Raw genomic sequence first — 23,784 nt, 5'->3', positions numbered from 1 at the left:
TCTTCTCATTTTCCTCGGAGAAAAGTGACTGTCAGGTGGGCTTAGTCAATATTTCCTATGCTTCGGGGGAGATGAACAGGTGAGGAAAGTCAGAAGTGTGCTTACTGAGCAAGGAGGGGCTGAAGAGCTTCGGATCGTGTGGCCTCCAGCTGAGCAGCCTCCCAGGCCTGGCAGTTCCTGTGCAGCATGAACTATCACTAGTGTTCTCTGGCACCCCTTCTCTGGAAAAGGCAGTCTCACCCTCTCGGGCCTTCCTGACCTACCTCACACACTATTGCCTTCTGTTGCCAAGCCTCTCTCTCCACGTCCAGGCAGAGCCATGTGACTTTAGGTTTAGGGGTTTCTGTGTTCAGTCGCATTTCGTGACGTTCCAGCTGCGCCTTCCTGATGTTGTCCCCAGGCTTTCCTCATTAGAGACCACCTGTTCCCGACGGTGTGTTTAAGGGCACTCGCTCTCTTGGGTCCGAGCCCCCAGGCCGGGAAGCCACATATGTGGCTGCCACTAGTGAGTCTTCAGGTTGGAGGAGGGAAAGTGCACAGTAGGCTGGAGGGGTGAGAAGTCTTCTTGGGCTGGTCCACAAAGGAAGGCGGCTTGTAACAATTCAGTGCAGTGAAAGATAGGCTACAATGTTTTTGACAAGGGCCACAGCACCGGTGAAGGCAGAGTGACAGGGAAGTCAGTTTGGGTGGGGAAAGGTCAGGGCTGTCTGGGAAGACCGGAGCTGGGGACCCCTTCCTAGCAATCTTAGCTTCTGTAAGTCTTCGCTGGTCTCTGAGCCTCAGCTTGCCTGCTCGCATCATGGATGTAGCGGTAATACTCCTAGTGTTGCTGGCATTAACTGAGTTATTGAAGTGAACGGGCTAGTATTGATAGTACTGGTCAGTAGATCTTTGGTATTTTTTCACATTTCCTGTATTTCTCATAATATACTTGTTCACAGGGAGGGAGAGCCCTCCGTGCCTGAAAGTCTTTATTCAAGAGGCATCTGAGTTATTAATGCTCTCTAAAAAAGGTACATTGTGAAAATCATACACAAGAGGGAGGAAATGTGTAAAATTGGTTATGAGTTGATCATGTGGAAGCTGCTGGGATGTCTTAAGAGTTATTCAGGGGCACCTGGGGGGCTCAGTCGGTTGGGCGTCTGACTTCAGCTCAGGTCGTGATCTCACGGTTCATGGGTTTGAGCCCCGCGTCGGGCTCTGTGCTGACAGCCAGCTCAGAGCCTGGAGCTGCTTCAGATTCTGTGTCTCCCTCTCTCTCTGACCCTCCCCTGCTCACACTGTCTCTCTCTCTCAGAAATAAATAAAACATTAAAAAAAAAAAGAGTTCATTTGGTTTACTTTTGTATATGTTTGAAATTCTCCATAACATTTTTTTTTAATAAGTTAAGCGTGGATTCAAAGAGAAAGCTCCTTGAAAGAGGCCTGGAAAGGGTGTGTGCAATGACTGTACAAGCCCCCAGAAATTGTGCACACTTGCTTTAGGCCACTGCAGTAAAGCAAATTTTGGAATCAAGTAAATCAGATGAACTTTTTGGGTTTCCCAGTGCCTGTAAAGTTATGTTTATCCTGTAGTCTTTAAAATGTGCCATAGTGTTATGTCTAAAACACAACGCACGTATCTTAATTTAAAAATACTTTCAGCAGGAGTCCTGGGTGGCTCAGTCGGTTAAGCGTCCAACTTTGACTCAGGCCATGATCTCCCTGCTCATGGGTTCGAGCCCCGCGTCGGGCTCTGTGCTGACAGCTCAGAGCCTGGATCCTGCTTCAGATTCTGTGTCTCCTCTCTCTCTGCCCCTCCCCTACTCACAGTCCCTCACCCCCCTCTCAAAAATGAATAAATGTTAAAAAAAATTAAAAAAAAAAAAACTTTTAGGAGTGCCTGAGTGGCTCACCTGGTTAAGTATCTTGATCTCAGCTCAAGTGTTATCTCACCCAAGCCATGAGTTCAAGCCCCACTTGGGCTCCATGCAGGGCGTGAAGCCTAGTTAAAAAAGAAAAAATTAGATAGGTAAGTAAAAATACTTTCTTGCTAAAAAATTCTGACCATCATCTGAGCTTTCAGCAAGTTGTAATCTTTTTGCAGACGGAAGATATTACCTCAGTGTTGATGGCTGCTGACTGAGCAGGGTGATGGTCGCTGAAGCCTGGGCTGGCTGTGTCAATTTCTTAAAAGTAGACAGCAATGTTCTCTATCTGCCCCTTCCTCACTTGCTGTCTCTCACTCTTTCAAAATAAGTAAATAACTTTAAAAAGGCACTGGGGGCAGCGCCTGGGTGGCTCAGTCGGTTAAGCATTTGACTTTGGCTCAGGTCATGAGTTCAAGCCCCACACCAGGCTCCGCACTGATAGTGTGAAGCCTTGTTGGGATTCTTTCTCCCTCTCTCTTTGCCCTTCCCTCATTTGCTCTCTTTCTCTCTCTCTCTCTCTCTCTCTCTCTCTCTCTCTCTCTCCCCCCCCCTTGAAAATAAATAAACTTAAGAAAAAAAAATGAAATTTGCCCCATTGACTCTCTTTTTCATAAGCCAATTCTCTGTAGCGTGTGATTTTACCCACAGCAGCACTTCTTTAAAAATTGGGAACCCATTCTTTCCACCTATGCCACTGCTTTATGAACTAGGTTTATGTAACATTCTAGATCCTTCTTCACCAGGAGCAGATCTTATAAAATCACTTTCTTTGGTCATCCATAAGAAGCAACTCGTCATTCATTTTAAGTTTTATCACAAGATTGCAGCAAATCAGTCCCATCTTCGGGCTCTACTTTTTTTTCTTTTTTGATGTTTATTTATTTTTGAGAGACAGAGTGCAAGCAGGGGAGGGGCAGAGAGAGAGGGAGACACAGAATCTGAAACAGGCTCCAGGCTCTGAGCTTTCAGCACAGAGCCCGACATGGGGCTCGAACTCAAGAACTGTGAGATCATGACCTGAGCCGAAGTCAGACGCTTAACCGACTGAGTCACCCAGGTGACCCTCTTTTTTTTTTTTTTTTAATTTAAAAAATGTTTGCTTATTTTTGAGAGCGAGAGAGTGAGCAGTGTAGGGGCAGAGAGAGGGAGACAGGATCTGAAGCAGGCTCTGTGCTGAGAGTGGAGAACTGACGCAGGGCTCAAACTCATGGACCATGAGACCGTGGCCTGAACAGAAGTCAGATGCTTCACTGAGCCACTGTGGCACCCCTTCAGGCTCCACTTCTACTTCTAGTTCTCTTGCTATTTCTGCCACATCTGCAGTTACTTCCTCCCCTGAGGTCTTGAACCCTTAAAGTCATCCATGAGGATTGGAATCAGGTTCTTCCAGACTTCTATTAATGGTAATATTTTGACTTCTTCCCGTGAATCACAAATGTTCTTAATGGAATCCAGAATGGGGAATCATTTTTGGAACCAGGTTTTTAATTTACTTTGCCCAGACCATCAGAGGAATCACTTTCTGTGGCAACTATAGCCTTGCACAATGTATTTCGTAAATAATAAGACTTAAAGTTAAAATCACCCCCTGATCCTTGGGCTGCAGAATGGAGGTTGTGGTAGCAGACATGAAAGTAATAGGAATCTCGTACATCTCCAGCAGAGCTCTTGGGTGACCAAGTACGTTGTCAATGAGCAGTAATATTTGGAAAAGAACTTTTGTTCTGAGCAGTAGGTCTCAATAGTAGACTTAAAATATTCTGTAAACCACATTGTTACAGATGTGCTGTCATTCAGTCTTTGTTGTTCATTCATAGATCATAGTCAGAATAGATGTAGAGTAATTCTTTTGTTTTTATTTATTTCTGAGAGAGACACTGTGATCAGGGGAGGGTCAGAGAGGGAGACACAGAACCTGAAGCAGTCTCCAGGCTCTGAGCTGGCTGTCAGCACAGAGCCCGACGTGGGGCTTCAACCCACAACATGAGATCATGACCTGAGCCGAAGTTGGATGCTCAACTGACTGAGCCACCCAGGCGCCCCGATGTAGCGTAATTCTTAAGGGCCCTGGGATTTTCATAATGGTAAGTGAGCACTGGCTTCAACATCAAGTCACCAGCTGCATTAGCTCCTAACAAGAGAGGCAGCCTGTCCTTTGAAGCTTTGAAGCCAGGCACTGACTTCTCTTTAGCTAAGAAGGTCCTAGCTGGCATCTTCTTCCAGTAGAAGGCTATTTTGTTTTTATTGAAAATCTGTTGTTTAGTGAATCCACCGTCATTAATGAGCTCGGCTAGACCTTCTGGAGAACTTGCTGCAGCTTCTCCACCAGCACTTGTGGCTTCACCTCGCTCTTCTATGTAATGGAGACAGCTTCTTTCCTTTAGCCTCATGAACCAGCCTCTGCTTGCTTCTTTCTTTCCTTCTTTCCTTCTTTCTTTCTTTCTTTCTTTCTTTCTTTCTTTCTTTCTTTCTTTCTTTCTTTCTTTCTTTCTTTCTTTCTTTCTCTTTCTTTCTTTCTTTCTCTCTTTCTCTCTTTCTCTCTTTCTTTCTGTGAGAGAGACTGTGCACACAAGCTGGGGAGGGGCAGAGAGAGAGAGAATTCCAAGCAGGCTCCACACTCAGCACAGAGCCCCATGTGGGGCTCAGTCTCATGGCCGTAGGATCACAACCTGAGCCAGTTCCAAGAGTCAGGTACTTCACCTGAGCCACCCAGGTGCCCCGCTCCAGACTTTTCTTCTGCAGCTTCCGCACCTCCCTCAGCCTTCACAGAATTGAAGACAGTTAGGGCCCAGCTCTCAGTTAGGGTTTGGCTGGTGTCACCTTCTCTCCAGGTCCCTAAAACCTTCACCATATCAGTACTCAGGCTGTTTGGCTTTCTTATCATTTGTGTGTTCAGTGGAGTAGCACTTTTAATTTTCTTCAAGAACTTTTCCTTTGCATTCACAGCTTGGCTAACTGTTTGGTGCAAGTGGCCCAGATTTTGGTCTCTCTCAGTTTTCAACGTGCCTTCCTCAGTGAGCTGAATCATTACTAGCTTTAATGTAAAGTGAGACATGTGACTCTTCATTTCACTTGAACACTTAGAGGCCACTGGAGGGTTATTAATTGACCTGATTTCAGTACTGTGTGTCAGGACATGGGGAGCCACCCAAGGAAAGGGAGAGAGATGGGGAACCGCCTGCTGGTGGCACAGTCAGAACACACCCATTAGTTGATTAATTTCCCCATCTTACATGGACATGGTGCGCGGCACCTCAAAACAGTTACAGTAGCAGCATCAAAGGTCGCTGATCACAGATCACCATAACTAATACAATAATAATGAAAAGGTTTAAGGTATTACAAGAATTACCAAAATGTGACACAGACAGATGTGAGTAGATGCTGTTGGAGAATGGCGCCAGTACACTTGCTCGAAGCAGGGTAGCCCCAGACCTTCAGTGTGTAAAATGCAGTATCTGCAAAGCACTGTGAAGCAGAGCGTGCCTGTAAACAGTTTTCTTTATGACAGAACTCTCAGAAGCTTCCCTCTGCCACTCTCTGTTGTAAATCTCTGAGAACGACTAGACCATTTCCTAAGTTGACTTGACTACGGGCCATTTGTTATCTCTTGTTGCGATGCGCCCGTCGGTGTCTCAGCTGATGTGTGGCAACTTGCAGCACAGTTAAGTGATGCTCCAGAGCCCGCTCTAGCCTGTTTGGACCCCCCACAGGCCTCCCTTTTGTGCATTTTTCTTGCTGTTCTTTCCTCTCCCCAACTGGCGTCCCTGACGCTTTGCGGACTCAGCTTGGGCCTGACCTCCTCTGGGATGCTGCCCTCTCTCAGCACGTGCCCTGCAGCACTCTGCATGCTTTGTGGGAAGGCACAGGTCACTTTTATAACTGTCAGCTTAAATGTCATTGTTCTTTACTGGACTTTAATAAGAGCTGAACTTTGGGGAGTACCTACTGTGGGATAGGTTCTATACTGAGCATTTTATTTTTTTTAAACATACCCTCGGCAATAATGTATAAGTTTTTAAAACTAAAATAACCATTTATTTTAGCATATGTTCATGGTAGAAATGTTAGAATGTACAGATCAAGAAAAATAAGGAAATAAATATACTTTACCCGCAAAGATTGCCTCTCAATATTCTATTCCATATTGGGGCGCCTGGGTGGCTCAGCGGGTTGAGCTTCTGACTTTGGCTCAGGTCATGATCTCACAGTTTATGACTTTGAGCTCCGCATCAGCCTCTTTGCTGACAGCTTTGAGCCTGGAGCCTGCTTTGGATTCTGTGTCTTTGTGGATTCTCTCTTTCTGCCCCTCTCCTGCTCATGCTCTGTCTCTCTCTCAAAAATAAACATTTAAAAAAATATATCTTTCTAGATTGTTATTTAAAGTCTTTGTGTTTATTTTGAGGGAGGAGGGAGGAACAGAGAGGGAGGGAGGGAAATAGAATCCCAAACAGACTCCACACCCAGCTCAGAGCCTGGTATAGGGCTCAATCTCATAAACTGCAAAATCACAACCTGAGCTGAAGTCAGATGCTTAACCGACTGAGCCACTCAGTTTTATATCTGCTTTTTTGTTAACAGTCTTCAGCTTTCCATGTCAATAAGTTTTCATTTTATCTTATACCTAGTTCGTACTGAGATTTCCCCATTTGTTCTAAACATGTCTTTTACATGTGATTTGTTTGAACCAGAGTATAATCCTGGACTAAACCGTGCATCTGGTTCTTATGTACCTTATGTAATATCTGCTAACCTAGCACAGCTCCCTCCTTTTTAAATTTTTCTTAACAGCTTTATGGAAGTATCATTTACATACCATAAAATCCACCCATTTTAAGTGTACAAGTCAACACTTGTTGACTCGATTTTTAGTAAATTTCAAGTTTTACAACACCACAATTAAATTTTAGAGCATTTTAACCACCCCAGAGTTACTCCTTATGCCCATTTGCAGTCAGTCCCCAGCCTTCTCCTAGCCTAGGGAACCACTTACCTACTTATTGTCCCTATGGATTTGCACCCCCCACCTTTTTTAAAAATTAAGCTCTGTACCCAAGATGAGGCTTGAACTCATGACCCCAGGATCAAGAGTCACATGCTCTGTTGGGGTGCCTGGGTGGCTCAGTTGGTTAAGCATCCAACTTCAGCTCAGGTCATGATCTCAAGGTTCATGGGTTTGAGCCCCGCGTCGGGCGCTGTGCTGACACACAGCCTAGAGCCTGTCTTGCTCTCTCTCTGCCCCTCCTCCACTTGTGTGTGCATGCTCTCTCTCAAAAATAAATGTTAAAAAAATTTTTTTTTAATTAAAGAGGTCATATGCTCTATCAGACTGAGCCAGCAGGCACCTCTGCCCCTTTTCTTGACATTTTGCATAAGTAGAATCATATAACATGTGGTCTTTTGTGTTCGGGTTATTTAACTTACCCTAATGTGTTTGAGGGTCACCCATGTTGTAGCATGCATCAGTACTTCATTCCTTTTTATTGCCAAATAATTCCCATTGTGTGGATGTATAACATTTTGCTTATCCATTTACCAGTTGATGGAACTGTAAAAGTGTACACTTTTGGTCATTATGAATGATGCTTATATGAACATTCATGTACAAGTATTTGTGTGAACATATATTTTTATTTTTCTTGTGTAAACAGCCAAGAGTGGAATTATTGAGTCACATGGTAAATTTAAGTTTTACAAAACCCATCAAACTGTTTTTCCAGACTCAGGTTCTCCCTACTCCTTCCATGACACTCACTTGTTAAAGAACCCTGGCCCACATACCGCCTCTTCTTTTGTATTTATCTGATGGCTTTCTTGTGATGGCTTTTAGCTTGTTCTCAGTTCCCTGCATTTCCTACACACTGGAAGTTAGATCTGGAGTTGTATTGGATTCAAGTTAAATTTTTTTTGGCTAGAATGTATCACAGGCTGTGTTTTCTACTCAATTCATACTGGGTCACATGGGCAGACACCTAATATTTCAGTTTCATTTTGCTCCGTGTAGATACTGGGTCCAGCATTATTTGTTGAAAAGACCATTCTTCCCCCGCTGAATTATCCAGACACATTAATCAGAAGCCAATTGATCATGTGTGTGTGACTCTGTACAGGCTCTTTAAAGAGCTCCCCTCAGCCTCCTTGAACCTCCAATCTGTTCAGCTCAGCAAGACTGCTGTGCTCTACTTGGGGCTCACCTCCTTGCACCAAGGCCCAGGGGTGCCTCTCAGCAGGAAGCCAGGCCGAACATGGGCTTACGTCCCTTGTTTCCTTGATCTCAGGGACCAGTCTTGTGTTCACTTTTGTCCCTGTCTCAGAGCAGTTGTTGCCTATATTTTGATCTGCTTTCTAGTGTTTTTTATTTATTTATTATTTATTTTATATATATATATATTTATTTATTTCTAGGAGAGAGAGAGACAGCATGAGCAGGGGAGGGTGAGAGAGAGAGGGAGACACAGACTCTGAAATAGGCTCCAGGCTCTGAGCTGGCAGTCAGCACAGCCCGACGCGGGGCTTGAACCCACAAACCGGGAGATCATGACCTAAGCGAAAGTCGGACGCTTAACCGACTGAGCCACCCAGGCGCCCCTCTGGTGTTTTTTAAATTGGAGGGCAAGTCCCTTACTCCTTCATAGCTAGAGGCAAAAATCTGTTTTCTTTCTTTCTTCCGCTCTCTGCTTCAATTTGAATAGTTGCTATTGCTCTGTCTTCGGGTCTTATGAAATGTTCCTTTGTACTCTCTAATTTCCAGTAAGTTCATGCAGTGTAATTTGCATTTCAGATATTGTAGTTTTCACTTCCAGAAGTTCCATTTAGTTCTTTTTTATGTCTTCCATTTCTCTTCATACTCGGCATAATTGAACATATTTATGATCGTTGTTTATAAAGTCCCTGTCTACTGATTCCATCATTTGTCATTCCTGTTATTGACTTATTTTTCTCCTTGGTTATGGATCACGTTTGTCTGCTTTTTGGCATATCTAGTAATTTTTTATTGGATGCCATTTTGAGTGTTTTTGAGCATTTGGATTTTATAGTCTTCCTTCAAAGACTGTTAAAGTAGGTTTTGTCTGATAATTATTTGCTGTCAGCTTGATCCTTTTGAAGCTTGTTTTTAAGCTTTTAATAGAGTGGGTCTGCAATACTTGTGGCCACCTGGGTGGCTCCAGTTATGATCTCATGGTCCTGCATCAGGCTCTGTGCTGACAGCTCAGAGTCTGGAGCCTGCTTCGGATTCTATGTCTCCCTCTCTCTCTGGCCCTCCCTCACTCACACTCTGCCTCTCTCCCTCAAAAATAAATAATAAACATTAAATTTTTAAAAAATATTTTTTACTTTACGACTCTTTTATTACCAAGGCCTGATCCCTTTCGGGCCTCTCTGCTGTTTGCTGAGTATTCAGCCAGGTCTCTCTACTCTGGCCGGATGCAATTAGAATGCTTCCCAGTTATTTCTTCAGGACCAGAATTAGACATCTCAGTGGAACACCTATGTGTGTTGTGGTGCTACACGCTCTTACTTGACCCTTGCCACAACCCAGTAACATAAGAAGTGTAATTTTCATTTTATAGATGGAAGTAGTGAGGCATAGGGGACTTGGTTTTGCGGCTTGCTCCTAGGTGGCAGGGCTGGATCCAGGCCCAGGTCTTCCAATTCCGTTACAACCATACCCTTTAAGTCCCATGAGAACAGAGAGAACAGTTTTTCAGAGTATTTTCTCAGTTCTGAGGCTCACATTTACATATGCAACACCTCAAATCGAGAGGGTTATCTGAAAACAAATTTATGGGATCATTTTCCTTCCAGAAATCTTGTTGAATTAGTTGTGCGTCCGAAATCACCATTCTAGAATCCAGGAAATATGGACATCTCTGGTGCTAATAGAGCCTTGGTACATAATACATGCATAATCAGCATTTGGATGCTGGGCTAAAGAATTGGGGATCTTAGAGTTGTAGAAAGCTGCTAAAAGTTGCTCGCCTCTGCTTTTGTCTCCGCAGGTACTTTATGCATGGCGTGTGTCGGGAAGGAAGTCAGTGCCTGTTCTCACATGACCTGGCGAACAGCAAGCCGTCCACCATCTGCAAGTACTACCAGAAGGGCTACTGCGCCTACGGGACTCGTTGCAGGCAAGGGCCCCATACTTACTCCTTGCTCTTCTCCCAGGTTAAATACTGTCAGGGCCTCAGATCCTCCATCTGGAGCATGGGTATTGATGACGGGAAACATTTAATTTGAAAGTAATATGACAACAAAAAGTATGGCAGATCGTTTTGAAATCCCAACTTTATTACCATAAAAACAATTGTAATTTTTCAAAATCACTTTTCAGGCCTTATTCTTATGGGGCTCTGGTTATAAAACTGCACCCACAGTATGTATCTCTTGCTTTTTCCCCCCACTTAACACGTGTCAAGTTTTCCCCTAAGCTGCTCCTTTATTTCCTAAATGTAACTAACTCTATGTTTCATAATGTTAACATACCATCATGTTATTCACGATTCCTCTCTTAGATATTTAAGGGGTTGACTGTTTTGGGGTTTTTTCTTTTTGTCCTTTTGCTGTGAGTGCCCCTGCGGTGAACACGTGTGTGCATAGAGTCTGCCTTTTCTCCACAACATCTGTAGGCAAGTTTTGTGAATTCTGAACAGAAAAACATTCCAGAAACCAGTTCAGGTGCTCGGTGAAGAGCTGATCTGTTGTTTCCTGTGCTGCCCGGTAGGTGGTGGAGGTTGTCCCTCCCCCACCAGCGGGCGCCCCAGAGAGACAGCCCGGGAACGTCCCGTCCGGCTGTTGCGTTGGCCGTCATTATCACTTTGGGGACACCTGCTGAAAGAACGCGGCTTGGGTCTCAGAAGATTTCAGTTCAACAACTGGCTGGACTTTTTGGGATTTCTGGTGTGGCGTGGGTTATTTCGTTTGTCCGACTCCCATCCCCTAAGGCCGCGTTAAGTGTAGGTGATAGACGGCGATGTACCGCTCAGTCTGAATTGTCAGGCATTTATTAATTGATAAGCTTTTTATCACTTTTTAAAGTTTTTTTTAGGTTTATTTTTTTATTTTTGAGAGAGAGAGAGAGCACGAACAGGTGGGGGAGAGGGAGGCAGAGAGAGATGGGGAAGGAGAATCCCAAGGAGGCTCCGTGCTGTGAGCACAGAGCCCGATGCAAGGCTCGATCTCACAAGCCGTGAGATCATGACCTGAGCCAAAATCCTGAGTCGGATGCTTAACTGACTGAGCCCCCCAGGCACCCCAAGCCTTTTATCATTTAAAATACGGGAAATGATTGTCCCATTCTCCACCTCCACAAATGGAGAAGAAAGTGTGTTCCGTGTGCAGGTAGTTGTGTCCCTAACGTGTTTGCTGTGTGTTTTGTTTAGATACGATCACACGAGGCCTTCTGCTGCAGCTGGTGGTGCTGTGGGCACCATGCCGCATGGCGTGCCCTCCCCGGCTTTCCACAGTCCTCACCCTGCTTCCGACCTCACTGCATCTATTGTGAAAACTAACTTACACGAGCCTGGGAAACGCGAAAAGAGAACACTGGTACTTCGAGACCGAAGTGAGTGAGCGAGTGAAAAGCGGTCTTGCTCGTTCGTGACTTTCCGGCCCTCTCTTGTCAGAGGGCTCCTAGCCTGGTACCTTCCAAGCTGTTCGAGGGCGGATCCCAGCACCGTCCTGAGATCAGATTCATTTGGCTGCTGATCACTCAGGCGATGCACTGGGCCTCGGCTTGGGCTGATTGCCAAGTTCAGCCTGACAGGACATCAGAGTGACCTTCTGTCAGGTTTTCACTGCTGTCTCCATGGGGTGGTCCCCAGTTCTGAGAAGCACCAGGCTTTCAGAGCTACATATTTTGATAAAGAGCATGTTTCACTGTTTTACTTCCAGGTCAGTTCATAGTCTTAGTTCTTATGCTCAGCCAGTGTTTGGTATTTTAGGTTACGGCGTTGGTAATAGGATCGCATATTGGGGTTTGTGGAGGAAGTAGGCTGCAAACCATAAAAGTTATTTTTATTGGCTGGTCCTCAGCAGGTGAAGGGATTTCTAGTTCTTGGAACTGTGTGGCACTGATAGGTGGACTCCATCCCAAGCCAACAAGCAATCCGGCTAATCAAACATGTCCTCTCTGAAAAGGCTGGAGGCGTGTGCGGCCAGAAGGTCCAGCTCCTGGTGTGAGAAGGGTCTTAGGGGAGTTGGGACCCAGAGGCTCACTCTGGGTTTTCATTGTAACTCACTTGAAAATGATAGGTAACTTTACTAATATAAAGGAAAGCACTGTGTTCTACTGACTTCATTCTAAATTCCTTGTGACTTCTATTTTAGTGTTTAAAAATAAATTTCTCATTAATATTTTTTAGTGTTAACTGGTCCATGGTTGACATTTCCAGATTTACCATTTTTGAACTGCAACTTTTAGTATTCCTTTGTATACATATATCATGGTCTGTTTTGCTATTTTCCTGTGTCGCCAATTCATGTTTTTTCCTTTTTTTAAAAAATCATGATTGTAGGAATGTCACCAAGAACATTTTATACTATTCCTTCTATTGTATGATCCAAAGAGTGGACTTCCCAAGGTCAGGGTTACTTCGTTTGTTAGGTTTTGACTAACTGCTTACCAGGAAGTGTGGGCCAGTTTTCATTTCTTGTGTGTGCTGTGTGTTCTGTGTTAAGATCTGTCTGGCATGGCCGAGAAGACTTGCCCGAGTGTGGCGACGAATCCCGGAGGCTGCAACGATCCCCAGAGCAGCCCAGAGATGAAGCCACATTCCTACCTCGATGCCATCAGGAGTGGCCTTGATGACTTAGAAGCCAGCAGCTCTTGCAGCAGCAGTGAGCAGCAGTTGTGCCCCTACGCGGCTGCGGGCGAGTGCCGCCTTGGGGACGCTTGTGTCTACCTGCATGGGGACATGTGTGACATCTGCAGGTTACGAGTGCTGCACCCCTTCGACCCGGAGCAAAGGAAAGCTCACGAGAAGGTAAAAATGCAGGCCTTTGTGTGAGCTCATTCGAAGAAATTTGAGATGTGCTAAGCGACAAAGTTGTTGGTATTCCTGTAAGCGTCTTTCTGACAATAATCATCTGCAGTGTGTACCTAGCATATTTATACCCTGTTTTCAAGTCCTTTTTCCTGTTGTCATTTTGACAGCCAGGCCGAGTTTTAGAGAATTTGAGGAGCCAAGTATTAGAGGGGACTCTCAGGTCTTTAGGTTCCCGGTGTTCATGGAGGCGCTGCCTCGTGCTCGGCTCTGTGCTCAGTGTAAAGATGGGTAAGAGACAGAGACGAGCCTGCAGCTCCAGCATTAGAGCTTGTGAGGACGAGCAGGCCATGGTGTGCAAAGTGTGGGTGTGGGGGGGGGGTGCGGTCTGCCACTCTCCCTGGTCTTCCCGGGCATGTTCAGGGGAGCACAGGATTAGAGCTTTCCTTTCCACCCAGGTTAGGTGAGGTCTCTGTCCTGTACATGTCGGTTTGGTTCCCATCTGTGTCCACCGTGAGCTCCCAAGGGCAGAGCCTCAGTCTTCATACTCCGCGTTGGCTCTCCTGCTTGATTCACACGCTTCACACGGGAGGTATTCAGCATCCACTTACTGAATGAATAAATCCATTAAATAACTTGTTCTCTTGAGAAGTGGTGCTGCTTACCTCTGACCCCGGACTACCAGCCTGGTATTTCAAGTTAAGTATTCAGTATTTCTGATCTTGGTGTGGTTCAGAGTGGGGAAAGGCAGCGCCCAGAAGAGCCAGGAGATCAGGGTCCCTGTGATCCCACACTGGTCCTCTAATCGTTTGGGACCTCTGGGGTCTCAACTCTAAACTGGGGGTGACCATAACATGCTAGGAAAGCAAGGGGCTGGGCCAGTGATGGTTGGAAGTCTTGTTGTCTGGGAGAGCTTTGTGTCCTGAACGTGGGGGCCGCTGGGCTCTGCCTGTAGCAGTCAGAGCGTGTGTCCTCCCTGATCTTGCCTGTGGCAGTGTGGCCGCGGCTGCCCCCCTGCAGCCCAGACCCTGATAAGTTTCCCTCCCCTCTCTCCATACTTCAGATCTGCATGTCGACATTCGAACACGAGATGGAAAAGGCCTTTGCCTTCCAAGCAAGTCAGGACAAAGTGTGCAGTATCTGCATGGAAGTGGTCCTCGAGAAGGCGTCCGCTTCTGAGAGGCGATTCGGGATTCTCTCCAACTGCAGCCACACGTACTGCCTGTCCTGCATCCGGCAGTGGAGGTGTGCCAAGCAGTTTGAGAACCCAATCATTAAGTAAGTGCAGCTGGGGTCTTCGCTGTGGACGCCACAAAGGAAGTTAGATTTGGGGCCTTCTATCCACGCTTCATCCCTCCCTTTTCCTCCAGGGCAAAGATAGTGTGAATCCTGGCCCCTGACTGCAGGGACCTGGGCGCATCAGGTGGCCTTCTTTAGCTCAAGTGCCTTTTCCTGTAAAATATGGGTAACCAATCCTGTGTGGCTTCCTTAGGGGTGTCTGGGGACACTCAGCAGGGACTGGCTGTGAGAGAGGGTGTTCATGGCACTGGCCTGACTCCTGTCTGCCTTAGGCTGATTACCTCTTGACCTTTTCAGACTCTTTTTCGTATGTAAAATTGGGTTGTTTTTTTTCAGTCAGTTGACTGGCGTTTGGATGGTTTCCTTCCCTGGGTTATAATGAATAATGCTGCGATGATTATGCACGTGCAGGTTGTTATGTGGATGTACATTTTGATTTCTTTTGGGTAGATAGGCAGCAGTGGGATTGCTGGGTCCCAGGGTAACTGTCGAGCATGTTGAGGAACTCCCGGACTGCTCTCCACGGCGGCTGCGCCGGCAACAGATGAGGGCTCCGCTTGCTCCCCTCCCCCTCACTTGTTACTGTCTGTAGTTCTGATTTTATTTTTTTCAGTTTATTTTTGAGAGAAGGAGCACGAGGAGGTAAGGAGCAGAGAGAGAGGAGACCTAGAATCCCAAGCAGTGGGATGTGGGGCTGGAACTCAGGAACCATGAGATCATGACCTGAGCCAAAATCAAGAGTCATATGCTTAACCAACAGAGCTCCCCAGGTGCCCCTGTATTTCTGATTTTAGCCATCCTGGTGGGTATGAAGTGTGATACCTTATGGTTCTGATTTGCATTCCCCTGATAACTAGTGATACTGAGCATCTTTTTCTGTGCTTTTTGGCCATTTTGGACAAATGCCTACTCTCAAATCTTTTGCCCATTTTAAAATTGGGCTTGGGGTTTTGTTTGTTTTGTCAAGATTTTATTTTTAAGTAATCTCTACCCCAAGGTGGGGCTTGAACTCACAGCTGCAAAATCAAGAGTCACTTGCTCTACTGACTGAGCCAGCCAGGCATCCCAAATCTGGTTGTCTTTTTATTGTTGAGAAGGGTATGTTTTTAACAGTAAATAAGGTTCTACACCTGAAGCTAATATTACACTATAGGTTAGTTAACTGTAATTTAAATAAAAACTTGAAAAAAATAGTTCTTTGACGATTGTCATTGCCCTCTTTGGAATTTTGGGGTAGGAAAACATCTGGAGTGGTCATGCACTTGAGCAAGGGGGCCGGCGGTGCAGTGCACACAGGGTTTGTAACTTCATCTCTCCCTAGTAACCTGGTTCTAATTTCAGGTCTTGTCCAGAATGCCGTGTGATATCAGAGTTTGTAATTCCAAGTGTGTACTGGGTAGAAGATCAGAATAAAAAGAACGAGTTGATTGAAGCTTTCAAACAGGGAATGGGGTAAGTACTTTGAGTTCAGCCATGATCCCCGTGCCCGCCTGGCAGATGCACTATTTTTACATACCTTGAACCCCACAGGTAATAATGTAATTTTTTAAAAATTTCAGCTTTGAGGTATAATTAACAAATTTTTAAGATACTTAAAGTGCCATCATGCTGAGTTCATACATACTATGAAAGGACACTTCCATCCAGTTAATTATAACACATTTGTCACCCTTTTTTTGTTTTCATTTTTGAGTGAAAACATCCATGTTCTACTCTTAGCAAATTTCAGTTTTAGAGCATTATGAACTATACTCACCATGTTTTACATGAGATACTTACTCATCATATAGCTGAAGGTTTGTAGTGTTTTACCAACTTTTCCTTATTTACCCTACCCTGGGAACCACTTTTTTACTCTGAGTTTGACTATTTTCATTTGTTTGGGATTTAGATTTCACATATAAGTGATAGAGTATTTGTTTTTCTTTGGTTTATTTCACTTAGCATAATGCCCTCCAGGTCCTGTGTTATCACAAATGGCAAGATACCCTTCATTGTCATGGCTGAATAATACTCTATGTATATTCCACATCTTTTTTATCCATTTGTTGACAGACGATTTGTTGACAGACGCGTTGTTTCTGACTCTTGGCTGTTGTGAATAATGTCACAGCAAACGTAGAAGGGTAGATAGGTATCTCTTCTAACAGCCATGAGGTGATAGCTTACTGTGGTTGTGATTTGCATTTCCCTGATGATTAATAACGTCGGGCACCTTTCCATGTGCCTGTTGAACACTGGTTTGTCTTCTTTGGGGAAAATGTTTATTCCGTTCCTTTGCCCATTTTTATGTGGAATGTGGTTGTTTTTGCTCTTATGTATGAGTTCTTTATAATATTTTCTCCCATTCGGTAGGTTGCCTTTGCATTTTGTTTGGTTTCCTTTGCTGTGCAGAAGCTTTTTAGTTTCATGTAGTCCCACGTGTTTTTGTTTTCATTGCCTTTTTTTTGATGGCAGATCCACAAAGAGTATGGCTAAATACGGTGAACTCCCTATGTTTTCTTCTAGGAGTTTTTATGGCTTCAGGGCTTACATTCAAGTCTTCAGTTTTGAGCTGATTTTTGTGTATGCTGTAAGATAGTGGTCCGGTTTCTGTAACACCTTTTATTGAAGAGCTTGTCCTTTCCCCATTGAATAGCCCTGGTTCCTTTGTCATAACTTAATTGGCCATATGTGTGTGGGCTTATTTCTGGGCCCTCTATTCTGTTTCACTAAACTATGTATGTTTTTATGCTAGTACCAAACTGCTGGGATTACTATAGCTTTGTAGTACAGCTTGAAATCGGGAAATGGGATGCCTTCAGCTAGGTGGTTCTTATGATTGCTTTGGCTATTTGGGGTCTTTCATGCTTCCATACAGATTTTCGGGTGGTTTGTCCTATTTCCGTGAAAAGTAATTTTGCCACTGTAATTTTGATAGGGGTTGCTTTCAATCTACAGATTGCTTTGGGAGTGTAGACATTTTAATGACATTCTTCAATTCATGGGCATGGGATACTTCCTATTTATTTGTGCCTTTGATTTCTTTCATTTTGTCTTAATAGTTTTTTCAGTGTGCAAGTCTATTTCACCTCTGCTAAATTTAGTCCTAGGTATTGTTAATGAGGTTGTTTTCTTAATTTCACTTTCTGGTAGTTCATTTAGTGTATACAAAGCAGATGGATTTTTTTTTTTAAATAGGTTTTGCATATTTTGTATGCTGCAACTTTATAAAACATTTATACTATGTAATATTTACATATGTTAGAAGCCAGCAAGGTAATATGATTTTTGCCTTTTAAAACTTACATTATTTTTTTTAAGAGGAAAAACATTTATATTTACTCAGATATTATTTCAAGTGCTCTTTGATTCGGTTTATAATTCTTTCCAGTTGGTATAATTTCCCTTCAGCCTCAAGAACTGCTTTTAACGTTTGTTGACCTGCTGGTGATGAATTTTTAGTGTTCTTTTTAGCAGAAGTAGCTTTTCTTTTCATTCTTAAAGGGTATTTTCATTGAATGTATTGTTCTGATCGGTCCTATCTCTGTCTTTGTCTTCTCCTGGCAGTTAATACAATTCTGGGTTAATAGTTTCTTTATTTTCTTTTAGTACTTTGCAAATGCTGTTCCACTATATTCTGGCCTCTAGTTTCGGAGAAGTCTGGTCATTCACACTGTAATGTGTCATTTCTCTAGGGCTGCTTTCAAGATTGTCTCACTTCTTTGGTTTTCAACAGTTTGCTCTTTTGTTGGGAGTGATTTTCTTCATATTGTACTATGTATTTGCCTCTGAGTCTGTAAGGTTTTGTCATCCACCAAATTTAGGGACATTTTGGCCATCATATTTTTTCCCTGCCCTGTTTCGTCTTCTCCTGAAACTCTTAATTACATGTGATAGACTTTTTGATATTACCCCAGTGAGTGTTGCGGTCTGTTCATTTCTTTCCAATTTTTTTTTTTAATGTTTATTTGTGAGAGAGTGAGTGTGAGCAGGGGAAGGGCAGAGGTGGGGAGACACAGAATCCAAGCAGGCTCCAAGCTGCCCGCACAGAGCCTGACATAGAGCTCGAACTCGTAAACTGTGAGATCATGACCTGAGCCGCGGTCGGATGCTTAGCTGACTGAGCCACCGAGGTGCCTCTCTTTCTGTTTTTTTTCCTCACTGTTCATCTTCTCCAGTAGTAGCTGCTTTGAACTCCTTGTCATCTTGAAGTTGGTTTCTGGGCCGCATTTTCCTTATTCTTCATATGTTGACTCATTCCGGATCACAGCCTGGACACTGCCGGCATTACCTTGTAGACACTCTGGGTTGGCTGAGGTCAGACAATAAAATGTTGTTTTTCTGTTGCAAGTAAAGTGTTTAAACTCCAGGTCTTGGGCAACAGTTTTTTAAGTTTATGTATTTATTTTGAGAGAGAGAGAGAGAGAGAATGCCAGTGTGGGAGGGGCAGAGAGCGAGGAGAGAGTAAGAATCCCAAGCAGCCTCTACACTGACTGCACGGAGCCCAGCACAGACCGTGAGATCATGACCTGAGCCAAAGTCAGACACTTAACTGACTGAGCCACCCAGGCGCCCCTTGGGCAACATTTCTAAGCTCAGCTAAGAGCTATTTTTTCTTCAAAAGAAGAAAAAAAATGCCTTTTGCCATTTTGTTCTTCCTGGTGCCTAATTTCTTGGGGATCCTCGTGCTGCCTTCAGGTTTTTAAAAAAAAATTTATTGCTAGTTACCTGGAGAAGGGTCAGTCTGGTAGAAGTGTGCTTGGCCGTACTAAACTGCAGGGCACCATGTCACCTTTCTTCATGGTTCCTTCAGATTGCCTGTCAGTCACTAACAGCTTGTCATTTTCCTCCTTACTGGTCCCCACGCATGTGGTGTTGTGTGTCCACCAGAGGGCGGGAGTGGCACAGCCAGAGGGGCTGGACCTTAGGAAGCAGCAGGGCCTGAGTTTGTAAATTCTTTTTGCTCTTTGGGTCTTTCTTAGCCTTAGTTTCTGTTGATGGTGGGGTTTTTGTGTGTCCCCCACACACGTAGTGTTCATCTGCTACGGGCCAGGCCCCTTCAAGCTAAGCACCAGTGCAGGACATCAAGTAGAGATTCGTAAGGTAATTTCAATGAAAACTCCAAAAGGGCAATATTGGTGCATGTTTTTTCTGGTGACAGATTCTTAATGAGAGGCCCAGACCATGTGTCACAACAGAGAAAGCATTGGATGCTCCTGGGGGCCTCAGGGAAAGCAGCATGGGGACCCTGCGCCACGACACGTGAATGGCTGTGTGTGTAGGGAGGTGAGGCCGGAGTGGGGTGACAGAATGGTGCACGTGTTGTGACCAGGGAGCAGCGGCCCTGGGGTTGAAAGGTGTGTAGACGACATGGTAGCACCTGCAGGGACAGAGACTGGAGTGGAATCTCGGGGGCAGAACAAGTGACACGCTGTGTGGCATGCTCCGCGGTCACAGTGTGAAGAGGCTGGCACCTGGTGGGATGGCGGCCAATTAGGAAACGACTGTGGCAGGTGGGTAGCAGAGGACCGCACCCCCGGTGGCTCCAGCGGTGTGGGGGCGGAAGGAGGAGTAACAGCTGGGAGAGCTGAGGACAGAGACAGAGTACACGGTCCTTGGTGACCAGGTAAGGAAAAAGCAGCTATACAGGGGGCACGACTAGAGAATCCGCTTTTGAACCTGTTGAGTTTATGAAAGCCGGCGTCCAGCAGGCCGTTGCGAACTCAGCCCCCGAGCGGTCATTTGAAGATCTGCTCAGAGCCTCGGGCGTGGAGGCCGCGGCAGGACTGTGCCCGCACCGGGGTCACACCTGCTGGGAGCAGGCGCCCAGGGGAGCGCGGTGCTCCTTCCTTCAGTGGACAGTCATGAGGGAGCTTTCTCTGTGCCGCTCTGAGGTCTCAGAGACCCTCACCACCGGTCTCTGCCGGCCCCTTGTCTGAGGAGACAGACCCTGGTGTCAAGGAGTCTCCCTTCTTTGTCATCAGCCACGGTCACGTACGCCAAGCGCCCCTGGTAGCAGCCTGCCCTTTCTGCGGGGATTTGGCATTCTCCACGCAACTTCCCTTCCTCACACTTCCAGATGCCCTCTTCCCTTTTGGGGGCGTCTCCACCTCTTCTGCACTGTGGGACCATTTCATTATATACGCCAGATTTCATGTAAGCAAGAAGAAATGCGAACTCTCTTTGTTGTGTTTTTCCTGAGGAGCAGGTGTTCTTAAATGTAAGGGTCTATAGGTAGGAGGATTTGAAGATGGGGGGAAAATGAACTTTTTGCTTTGTTTTTTTAGACCTGTGCATTTTATTTTATCCATTTACAAAACATTATCCTGGGAAGGGCTCCACAGAGTTAACATAACACAGAGTTAAGCCCTGCTCTAGATGCAGAGGGCGGGGACCAGGGGAACTTGTAATGAGACCCGTAACTTTGGGCAGCTGCTGAAATTCCCTGCTTTTCCTGAGCCTCCTCAGTCCAGGCTCCCAGGGTCACTTGACATCACTGCTGGCTCAGAAGAAGGGAAGTTTCCCTGGGGTGCTCCTGCTGGGACTTTGAGGGGAGCAGAGTAGCCCAGACAGCCGGCTCCGAGGAGCCCTCGGGCCTGTCCTCCCCCCAAAGGCCTTTCTGGAGCATTGCAAGCTCCGAACAGTGGGGTCCCCCATGCAGGTTCAGTTCTGTGCGAGGCCACATGTTGCAAGTGGCAGCAGTCAGCATCCTGAGCCTCAGTTTCCCCACCTATGGGTAAGGCTCACCTAGCTCTGGCATCGTGGGCAGGAATGGAAGAAGACCTTGGTTCACGTGGGGCCCGGGCGTTCCCACCATCCTCTTGACTTTTTCTTTCTGCTTTTCAGGAAAAAAGCTTGTAAATACTTTGAGCAAGGCAAAGGCACCTGCCCATTTGGAAGCAAATGCCTTTACCGTCATGCTTACCCTGACGGGCGGCTGGCAGAGCCCGAGAAGCCTCGGAAGCAGCTCAGTTCTGAGGGCACTGTGAGGGTAAGGACTTTGCCGTCTCTGGCAAGGACGCTTACGTGGTGGCATTTCTGGGTACTCCTCCTGGGCCCTTCTCCGATAGCTTTGGCAGCAGGGAACGGGGTAAGGAAAAGGAAAACAGAGCATCTGGCCCTCACGTTACCATTAGTAACAACCGGGCATGTTCGCTGGCTCTTTTCGCAGTTCTTCAATTCAGTGCGACTCTGGGATTTCATCGAGAACCGGGAAAGCCGGCACGTCCCCAGTACTGAAGATGTCGACATGACAGAGCTTGGGGACCTCTTCATGCACCTGTCTGGAGTGGAGTCGTCAGAACCCTAAGGAGTAGACGGTTACCCCTGCAACTTGGGCTCTGCCGGCCGAGCCTTCCTCAAGCTAGGGTGTGCGGAGTGGCCTTCGCTGCGACCTGAGGTGGTGTGTTGCTTGAATTTGAGTGGGGATGTAGCTGACCTCGGTCTCATCCACTCCATTATTACAGCCGTGGGAGGAGTGAAGGATATAAAATAACCCAACGAGTATATGGAATCGCTACTTCTATAGTTGATCTCTTTAGCTGCACCTCAAGCTCCTCAGGGGGACCGGCTGACCAGCCAGATGGCGTTTTGATTGATTGCTTTTAAAAGCAACCTGGCTCCCGTCCTCCTTGAGCTTTAGCTCCCTAGAAACAGTCCCCGTGCAGATTCCTTTTTCTTAACAAAGGACCTTCCCCCCTATAAAACGATCCTCTCCAGTGGATTTCCCTAGTGTACTTACTGTGTAGTCAAAAACCGTTTCTTGGAAAGCTCTGTATAAATCAACAAGAGGGCACCACACAGCTTAGCATAAACTTGTGCCCTTCAGTGTCCCAGATCAGAGCAGGAGTCCTGTTGCCGTGTGTTCTGTAAACTCCCTGGAAGGAGGGGGCTCTTGAAGTAGCAGGCACCCATTGCTGGTTGGTGTTGGGGCCACGTGCTCCAGGGAAACTCGTCCCCGCCTGTCACCTGTGGGCCTTCCTGGGGCTGTCTTTGGGCTCCCGCCCCAAGGGTAATTTAGCAGAGTTCAGCATGCACACATGCTCTTCTGTGTGGCCCCTGCTCGAAGCCACATGTTCTGTCTGGAAGCCTGGCTTTGATTTGAAATTTTATAAAAAGTTAAATGGCACCTGGCAGTTTCTAGTTCTGACCCGGCAGTCGTCCTGAACAGAACAAGTCATCTGTCGTCAGTGGTGACTTTAATTGAAAGAACATAATTTTGTGAATCAGAACAAATTTGCCCCAACCCTTAATCTATTTTTATAAATAGCTATAGACACCAAATATTTTATAAAATGCATTAAAGTATAGGTAGAAAAAGGTCTGCTCTTACCTGAGTTTAGAGTGCTTGCTTTTTGCATTTTTTATAGTTAACTCTAGTGAAGGGTGCCAGCACAAAGACTGAATTAGGTTCCTTCCCAGTGGAGGCTCTGGGCCTGTTTCCTGCTGCTTGAGTTCTTGTTCCAGGAGGATGAACAAATGGGAGAGTTCAAGCTGTGAGCTCAGTATTACTTTACTTTAAAAGGGAAGAAACAGCCATTAAACCTACATTTAATTTATTTTATTAAAATAACATAATTGAGGAACCATCAGATAACTGTATTTTGTCAGGCGCAATAAAAACAAAATTAAAACCCAAATCATCAAGAAAACCTGTATTCCTGGCTTCCTTGCATACACGTGCTGTGACCGCTGTGACCAAAGAGCAGGGCTGGCCCGGCGGCCCCGCCCCATGGGGGCAGCTCCTGGAAGACGGATTCAGCATGATGGCAGGCTGCTCCCTGAGAGGGCGGAGACTGGGAGGGGCAGGCCAAGTGCCTCTTCCGGAAAACCGTCCCAATGCACTGGGGGCCTCCAAGGAAAGGAAGTGCCCCCGAAGTCAAGGTCCATAGTACCAACGCAGGCTCCTTCAGGCGGCCGTGGTCTCGACAGTCCTGGGGTGTTTGGTGCATTATGTGCAAAACTACCTGTTTGGCGCCACACCGCTAGCTCTGAAGAACAGTCCTTCCCGTGCTAAGCATTCCACATAGGTGCTGATACCCCAAATCCATGTGTCCACATCAGGGCTGGTTTGTCTGCTACCTTCATTTCCCCTCTGAGTGCTTTTTCTTGCCCTAAAAATACTCATTTAGCCAGTAGCTGGAGCCCCAGATCATGTATTGCCAACTGCAGCCACTGTGCATCTGGAGAAGGCTTGGCTCATGAGCATTGGGGGGGAGGGGGAGGGGGGGGCGCTGCAGGGAGGAAGCAGGACAAACCAGCATTGCAAATGGCTTCCTTCTCCCAGGGCCAGAAAGGGTAGAAAAGAAGGCAACATGAAGTTAAGGCCCTGTGAGTAGTCTAGAAGGTCCTTAGCAGCAGCTTCTTCTCTGAAAAGGAGCTCTCTGCCTCCATCAAGAGGGTGCAGAAAGGTGGTGCCTGCTGACTTCCCTTCTCCCCTGGTGGCCTGAGTGCAGGTGCAAAGTCAGCTAGAAGGCTGGCAGTCTAGGGGACGTGGTCAACGTGCAGGCGTTGATGTCCTCAGTGTGGGCCGCCCGGTGCAGGGAGGGCTCCGAAGCACTCCGGTTGATTTTCGGCAGAGAGTGTTGGAGAAGCTCGATGGAAGACAGGAT

At 46.0% G+C, this 23,784-nt stretch overlaps 2 protein-coding genes across 4 annotated transcripts in view; one reads left to right on the top strand and one right to left on the bottom strand.

Moving 5' to 3' along the window:
* Positions 1-22,824, top strand: part of MKRN2 (makorin ring finger protein 2) — a 27,360-nt gene extending 4,536 nt beyond the window's left edge. The window contains exons 2-8 of the mRNA XM_039231407.1: positions 9,911-10,039; positions 11,291-11,472; positions 12,588-12,892; positions 13,956-14,170; positions 15,533-15,643; positions 21,020-21,164; positions 21,345-22,824. Of these exons, the coding sequence (XP_039087338.1) occupies positions 9,911-10,039; positions 11,291-11,472; positions 12,588-12,892; positions 13,956-14,170; positions 15,533-15,643; positions 21,020-21,164; positions 21,345-21,482 (1,225 nt within the window). The 3' untranslated portion in view covers positions 21,483-22,824. The remainder of the gene's footprint in view (positions 1-9,910; positions 10,040-11,290; positions 11,473-12,587; positions 12,893-13,955; positions 14,171-15,532; positions 15,644-21,019; positions 21,165-21,344) is intronic.
* The window catches only part of RAF1 (Raf-1 proto-oncogene, serine/threonine kinase), an 80,782-nt gene continuing 79,716 nt past the window's right edge, over positions 22,719-23,784 (bottom strand). For all 3 annotated transcript variants that reach the window (XM_039231404.1, XM_039231405.1, XM_039231406.1), the window contains one exon: positions 22,719-23,784. In XM_039231404.1, coding sequence (XP_039087335.1) covers positions 23,641-23,784 — 144 coding nt within the window. In that variant the 3' untranslated portion in view covers positions 22,719-23,640.

The sequence above is a fragment of the Hyaena hyaena genome, unplaced genomic scaffold, assembly GCF_003009895.1.
Source record: "Hyaena hyaena isolate Hyena2069 unplaced genomic scaffold, ASM300989v1 scaffold_56, whole genome shotgun sequence".
Lineage (NCBI taxonomy): Eukaryota > Metazoa > Chordata > Mammalia > Carnivora > Hyaenidae > Hyaena > Hyaena hyaena.
The sequence above is the reverse complement of the archived record's forward strand: the minus strand, read 5'-3'. Positions and strand labels throughout refer to the sequence as shown.